The following is a 7194-nucleotide window of genomic DNA, read 5'->3' as shown; positions in this document are numbered from 1 at the left end:
CACACACACACACACGCGCGCGCACACACACACACGCGCGCGCACACACACACACACACACACACACACATATTTGTACACTCGCACAAACACTTGCGGGCACACTCACACACGTGCACACCCTCAAACACTCTCTCCTACACACGCACACACGCTGCGAGCCCAGGCCATCAACACGGCGTCGCTGTGGTCCAACAGCACCACCAAGAGCACTACCGCAACCAGTGTGCTGCCCATCAACGTCATTGGCTGCAGCGTGTACACGGACATGGCACGCACTGCGGACTGCGTCAATTCGCCAAGCTGGTGGCCGACGTGCGACACGGCCGCGGACCTCAAGTGTGCCAGTGGATGGAAGCTGCTGCCTGGCGGCAAGGGCAAGGGCACTATCTTCTTCCCCAAAGGAAATCAGCGCACAACGCGCAGCTACAGCACCATGCTTCAGCTCGTGGCGCCTGCCAGCATGCCCGCAGCCAAGAAGGCCTACCTGGACGCGGCGAGAGAGTTTGTGGCCGCCGAACTCAACTTCCTCAGCGGCGCGCGGCTGCCCACTGTTGAGCTGCAGGACGCGTACGACGCAGTGGCCAAGTTCCTGGGCACCACCAGCGAGGGTAGTGCCATGAGCATGGACCAAGTTCGCGTGGTGGCGTTGCAGGCGGGGCTGCTAGGTCGCTACAACAACGGCAGTCTGCCCTCAAACTTCCAGGCCCCACAGCGGTGCACGTGATACGTTGTGGCCCTGGGGAAAAGGGCAGCATTGCTACTGCTGCCACTGCCCCCACACACGATCCATTCCCTTTATCTGGTTGGCGCAAGCTGAGTGGCTTTGAGATGAGCAACATGGTGTCAATCTTTTATTGGTTCTAGTCACACCTTTCTTGTATTATTGCTGGCTGCCGCACCTTCCTTGGTTGCCATCATGCCCACATCCATGCACGGCCCATCTGGCCTGCCCATCCTGTCAGTGCGCCGCCAGCTGCGGGGTCCTGCAGCACGAGTCGTCGACTCCTGGTGCAGGACAGGGCGTGATGTGCCGTGGGCTTGGCTGACTGCCAGGGTTGAATGCAGCCGACCTGTCAGCAAACTACTAAACATGCACCATGCGCAGGGGCATGCAGTTGCCTGTTTGCATGACCTGCTTTGTTCGTGAGCCATCAGGTGTCACTGGCATTTGGTTCTTGGACTTTTAATGTTGGCTGGGGCTCAGCCAGGTGTGGCGGGCCAAAGAGCGATGTGCAGAGCTGGGTCCTGAGTCTGACACCACGCCTAACTTCCCAGTGCCGTGCAGTATCACACTCCCATCGGAGGCTGCTTGGCGGGGTTGTGTTGCTCCCGCACCTGTTGTGCAGGGGCGGCGGGATTCAACAGCTGTGAACCCAGGTCGTTGCACTTTATCTGGGACTTTAATGGCTCTTGCTTGGGCCCGCTGTGTGCGCAGCCGCGCTGCCGCTGACCCCTGCAACTCCTGAGTATATTTCATCCTCAGCTGTAAGTGAAATATTTTCTGTCTGTGTTGACCGGCAGGTGCTTGTCGTAAATTTTTTTACCCGGTCATAGCGTATTGCACCGTGCTGCAACAGCCTGACAATGCAGCCAGCAAGCATGGACATGCACGCTCACAAAGTCATGCGTATCGGAACAGTGCGCCACGTCAGCTGTCGGGTATTTGCAGCCGGAATTGCGGGCTTCCACGTTACATACAGCGTCACTGCCAAGAGGTGAGCCTTGGCAAGCTGGTGGCGAGCACTACAGGAAGCGCCAACTGAAGCCATGGTGCGTGCTTCGATGCTGCTTGAGGCAAGCGACGAGGCACTTACAGCATGTGCGTACTGTGCCATCATCACGTTTGATGTCAACCAGGCGGACTTCAGCATGTTTTTGTGATGCTTGCGGGATGCTTCTTGCTGCACAAGCTCGGAATCAGTTCACACATCGGAGCAGGTCGGCCCTGCTCCTACCGGCTGGCCAATTCTGACATCCGGCCTCACAGCTCGCAGCAAGACACCTATCACAAATCATCGCTGCATGTACAGTTGCATGGCTGGGTAGTGGGGCGCCAGTGCAAGTAGGAGGGCGGCACAGCGGCGGAATGGGTGGCTCATGCTGATGGCGGGCCCCCAGGAGGCAGATTCGCCCCAGTCGAGGTGGATGGGTGGAATGCATAGTGTTCCAGGGATGTGTGTGTTGTGACTTCCAGGGCAGACAGGAAGCTTGCTGTATATGCCAACCTGGGCTGCAAGAGTGCAGCGGCCGCAACCAGCATGGCCTCAACCTGTGGCCCCGCGAAAGCGGCTGTCAAGTCCCAAAGCGCCAACCGTACATTGCAAGACAGCCCAGCCTCAAGCCGCAGGAGCGGCAGCTGCAGGTGGGCTCATCGCCGCCGTTTGGCCCCAACACAAGCACATGCTCGCTCCTTCGTTGCAGCGCAGCGGAGCGCCTTGCCTGCTGTCACGAGGCCGTTTGAGCCCGGCTCTTGACAAGCGCGCATCAGAGCATCACACACCTGTCAACGGCGTCATGAGACAGTACATTGGTTTGATACACGAGACTCATACCAACGCAATACTACATGAGCCTCCTGCCGCTTGGTGTCACCCGTCACTCACGCACCCACCTGAACCCTTCGGATGTGGACATCCGGTGTGTTTTTACGTTTTCCGTTTTCCACATGCTGCACTCCAGGTTGCCTTTTCGAGTGCGTCGCCACCCCTCTTTTCCGGCACCCAACCACCGGGTCAGCTTGCCAAGATGCAGATGCTCAGGAAGTCCGCACAGCTTTCTGGCGGCGTGTCGCGCGTGAGTGCACCTGCATGACCGGACGGTACTCTCTCCCTTCCTGGGCCCGAGCTTCTTCTGCCGTTCGGGAGATCTCGCGCTCAGCTGGTCGTGTGCACGATCACGCCAAGAGCCTTACGGACCTGTATGCAGCGGATCATGCCTGCAGACTCTGTCTGGGCTAGGCTGTGTTTGTCTGACACGTGCGCGGGGCTCGCAGATCTCCTGCCGACGTCAGCAAGCACACGCCGCCCTCCCCCCTCCGCTGCCCGCCCGGAACAGCGCTCGGTGGTGACCGTGCAGGCACGCCGCACTGTCAAGAGCTCCTCCTCGGACAGTGCCTGGTATGGTAAGCAACGTGCCCTTCGCGCGGAGTCACGCGTTGCAGTTGAGTTGGCTGCTGGCAGCAAAGGGTTGCGGCAGAGGCTCGTGGACGCAAGAGCTGTGCCAGAATGATTCAGCCGACAGTAGCTGTGGCTGTGGAAGGACCAGCGGCACTATGAAACCTGTTATCAGCACGCTCAGTCGATGCTGCCCTGCGGGCCTGCGGAACCCTTGCTCATCACGTCGCCTGTGTGCCTTGGTAACTGCTGGCCGCCCCCTCCCCTCCGAATCTAAACAACTTTGCTGGCAGGCCCGAACCGCCCCAAGTACCTGGGCGGCCTCTCGGGTGAGACCCCCGCCTACCTGACCGGCGAGTTCCCCGGTGACTATGGCTGGGACACCGCCGGCCTGTCGGCCGACCCTGCGACCTTCGCCCGCTTCAGGAAGATCGAGCTGATCCACGCCCGCTGGGCCATGCTCGGCGCCCTGGGCTGCGTGACCCCCGAGCTCCTGGCCAAGAACGGCGTGCCGTTCGGCGAGTCTGCCGTCTGGTTCAAGGCTGGCACCGCCATCTTTGCCGAGGACGGCCTCAACTACCTGGGCAACCCCAACCTGGTGCACGCCCAGTCCATCCTGGCCACCCTCGGCTTCCAGGTGCGCGCCTCGGGGTGGGTTTATTCTGGGCCGGGCAAATGAGGGATCAATCAGTTTGACACACGCTTTCTGCCTAGCTAGGCAACCTTGTCTACATGGTCAGCCGCCCGTTATGGTTGGCCCCCTGACACTTGTGCTTCCTCGTCTTGGTCCCCCCAACACACTGGCAGTTGGTCGTCATGGGCCTGGCGGAGAGTTACCGTGCCAACGGCGAGGGTCCTGGCGGCTTCGCTGAGGGCCTGGACGCTGACTACCCCGGCGGTCCCTTTGACCCCCTGGGCCTGGCTGACGACCCCGACACCCTGGCTGAGCTCAAGGTCAAGGAGATCAAGAACGGCCGGCTGGCCATGTTCTCCATGTTCGGCTGTAAGTGCAGCAGTCAATGCCCCACCCAAGCACAAGCACGCCGCGCTGGCACAGGACGCTCACACAGAACAGGCTGGACCTGCTCAGTTCCAGGCCTGGCCCCTGGGCGCGCGCGATCCTAGCACACAACGGCACTGACTTTGATTGATCATGCGCGCGCGCACACACACACTTACACACACACACACACACACACACACACACACACACTCACATACACACACTTGCGCACTTGCTCGCACACGCCGCCACTCGTGCAGTCTTTGTGCAGGGCCTGGTGACCCGCGAGGGCCCCATCGCCAACCTGGACAGCCACCTCGCCGACCCCGGCGTCAACAACGCATGGTGGGTGCTGCACCAAAAGGTTGTCATTGTGTGTGCGTGGCGATTCATGGGGCTCAAGAGAAACTAGCTCAAATGCTCACAGCATCGGCACGCCATCGCATCCATCCTCCTTTAACTGCAGGGCGTTCGCGACCAAGTTCGTCCCTACCCTGTAAATTGCTGCCACGCCACCAAGCATGCAGCTGTGTCAAGCATGCAAGCATTTTGAGAGTGGTATTATCAGTTGGAGGGTTGCACATGTCCATCAAAGCTTTGTTTGTATTTTGAGCCAACACCCAGGTGTTACCCCATAGGTTTCATGGAAGAGTCCTCCCATGTAACTGCTTGTTCACCATCTCAGTGGGCCAGCCAGCATTGCGGTGTCATGTTGTGCGCATACAACTTCTGGCCGGCCCCTGATTCCGGCACTTCCATGGAAGTGAAGGAGTGCAGGAATAGTGCTGTTATGCGTGGATTTGACTCCAGCACAACGAGCAATCAGCAATGCTCCTGCTGTTCCCTGAAGAAGGGGGGAACCTTTGGTTTTGGTTGTTGCCTTCGAGCAGTGGGCTTGCTGGTGACAGACAGCACATGAAGCATGGACATGTGTACAGCATGTTAAGCTGTGCTGTTCCAGCACCCGCAGCCTGCAGACCAACGGGCCAGCGAACAGACGCTGTCATGCCTGCAAGAAACAATCGGCAGTTGGTTGGCACCTTTGCTGTGCAAAAAATCCTTGCAAGATAGTGCGGCCTAATGCTGCTATGTCATGGCCTTGGATGCCATGGCTGTTTCTTATCAGGAAAGGATGTACACTGTCATACAGCCGCCAACTTGCACATTCATGTAACGGCAGGTGAGTGCACACGTGCGCCCTGCCAGTTTGCACGTGCCGTGCACGTCTTGACCCTCATGCCTTCTCGTGCAACATGTAATCTTACATCCACTACGGTGTGCACAGCCATCAGACAGTCGTAGTCAGAAGGCTCACTGATCTGACGAACTTGCACACAACGGCATTAAACAGGGGTGACTCATCAGGCTCATGGGAAGGAGCGAGTCAGTTACGACACCCCCTCTGCCCCACCTCCCTACGTTGATGGCGGCCCGGCGGAGCTGTGCGCCTGTCAATACCCCTAAATCTCAGCTGTTTTATATTAATACGCTTGGTCTCACCTGCTTGGCAGCAGGGGTGCAGGCATCATCATCAACTTCTGGCAGCTTCCAGCTCCCATGTGGCACTCGTGCAACGTCACCTGCTGGACGCATGCGTAGAACGCGATGACTGGCATGTTGTGCCCACATGGCTGATTTAAGCAACATGTGCCTTGATGATTTGCAGGGCGCGCAGGTCCAGGGACCAGAGGTTGCTGCTGCTTGGCCGGCGCGACCGGGGTGCCAGAAATTGCCCGGCAGCTGAGCGTGTAGCTGCGGCCGGCCAGGCACTTAAGGTGCCCGGACTTGGCTGGCTCGCGGCAGTTGGCAAGCCGCTCGGCAATGCTGTGGCCTATCACTGCGGCACAAGCAGCGCATCGGCGCCACCGCTGCTTATGTGGCGTCTCATATCGGTGCGCACGGCCGGCTGGAGTGTGCAACGATGCCAAAACTTTGCCGAAACAGCCACTGCCGCGACCTAAGTGTGCGGCGTGTGCGAATTCAATTTGCCCCAGGCCTAAGTGGCATGCGTTGGGGTGCGATGCCGCATGTCTCGTCGATGGCTCACCTTGAAGTAATCCGTCACCGCCGCGGCGACGCTTTGTCGGGAAGCTGGGTCGGCACTGGGAGGGCACCGCCGGTGGGGATTGGGTGCCGCACCAAGCTGAGAGACCGCTTCTGCGCTGCTTAGGAATTTGCCTTGCGTATCTATACATGGCAAGCCTCAGCAGATCCAACGCACCGCCCTTCAAGCGACCCCTTGAAGCGTAGACGTGTGCCCCGCGCGCGAGCCCTGGCGCGTGGCGTCAATCGTCTATATAGCACTGCACGACCTTGCAGTGGCCGCCCTTCTGGAGGGGTTGTCCAGTGATTCACTGCTCAGGGGTGCGTTCGCTCGCCGTGGTTGCCCGCGGTCTCGACAGCGATGGCGGGATGATAGAGTTCATTGGGAATGGCTTCAGTGCGTGGTAGCGAACGGGCGGGCTCCTCTTGAGCAGGGGGCCCGCGAAGGGGCACTCCCGCAGCCCGACTGCCTGTCTTGCGATAGAGGGGCATACTTGGGAGTGCGGTCTGCAGCCTGGCACTGCTGTTTCTTCTTGGATGAACTTAAGACATGCGCGGGGTGGCAGCTGCTGGTGTGCCGGTTGGTGTCGGGCAATGCTGCGCTCGACGCAGCTTTGGGCGGCCGGCCGCTGTGAACGCTCGCAGCGGCCTCCCTAGTGGCACGCACACGGCGTTCCGGATTATTGCTCGCGCTGCACGTACGCGATGCAGCCGCGGCACGTTGTTCGACCGGCGCCCGAGCAGCGCTGCCGCTTGCAACCGCCCCTGTCGCGCGCAGGCGGGGGTTGCGGGAGCGACTCGGCCTGGGAGGGGGCCCGAGGCCATTGTAGCCATGAGCTCCCCAGGCACGATGACGGATCATGACATCACGCGGACGCCAGGTGCTTGGGACAGTGCATGCGCGGGCACAATGAGCGCGCGTTGAGAAGCAGCTGACGCTTACTTCTCGAGGGTGAAGGCAAGGGCATGGGCGCCTCGCCAGATTGCATGACGATGCGCTGCTGCTCGACGCAACACTGTCATGTCTAAAAG

The 7194-nt window shown here is 59.9% G+C and overlaps 2 protein-coding genes across 2 annotated transcripts; both read left to right on the top strand.

Moving 5' to 3' along the window:
• Positions 1-268: 268 nt before the first annotated feature.
• On the top strand, positions 269-727 carry MNEG_1101 (hypothetical protein; the record flags this gene model as incomplete). The annotated part of the gene is made up of 1 exon (XM_014050415.1): positions 269-727. The coding sequence occupies one exon, from the start codon at positions 269-271 to the stop codon at positions 725-727; it is 459 nt and encodes a 152-aa protein (XP_013905869.1).
• A 2021-nt stretch (positions 728-2748) lies between these two features.
• On the top strand, positions 2749-4619 carry MNEG_1100 (Chlorophyll a-b binding protein; the record flags this gene model as incomplete). The annotated part of the gene is made up of 6 exons (XM_014050414.1): positions 2749-2796; positions 3058-3124; positions 3410-3753; positions 3924-4119; positions 4380-4464; positions 4586-4619. 6 exons carry the CDS (start codon positions 2749-2751, stop codon positions 4617-4619), a joined length of 774 nt encoding a protein of 257 aa, XP_013905868.1.
• Positions 4620-7194: the final 2575 nt, after the last annotated feature.

The sequence above is a fragment of the Monoraphidium neglectum genome (genome assembly GCF_000611645.1).
Source record: "Monoraphidium neglectum strain SAG 48.87 unplaced genomic scaffold scaffold00104, whole genome shotgun sequence".
NCBI lineage: Eukaryota > Viridiplantae > Chlorophyta > Chlorophyceae > Sphaeropleales > Selenastraceae > Monoraphidium > Monoraphidium neglectum.
This window is presented reverse-complemented; position numbering and strand designations above follow the sequence as displayed.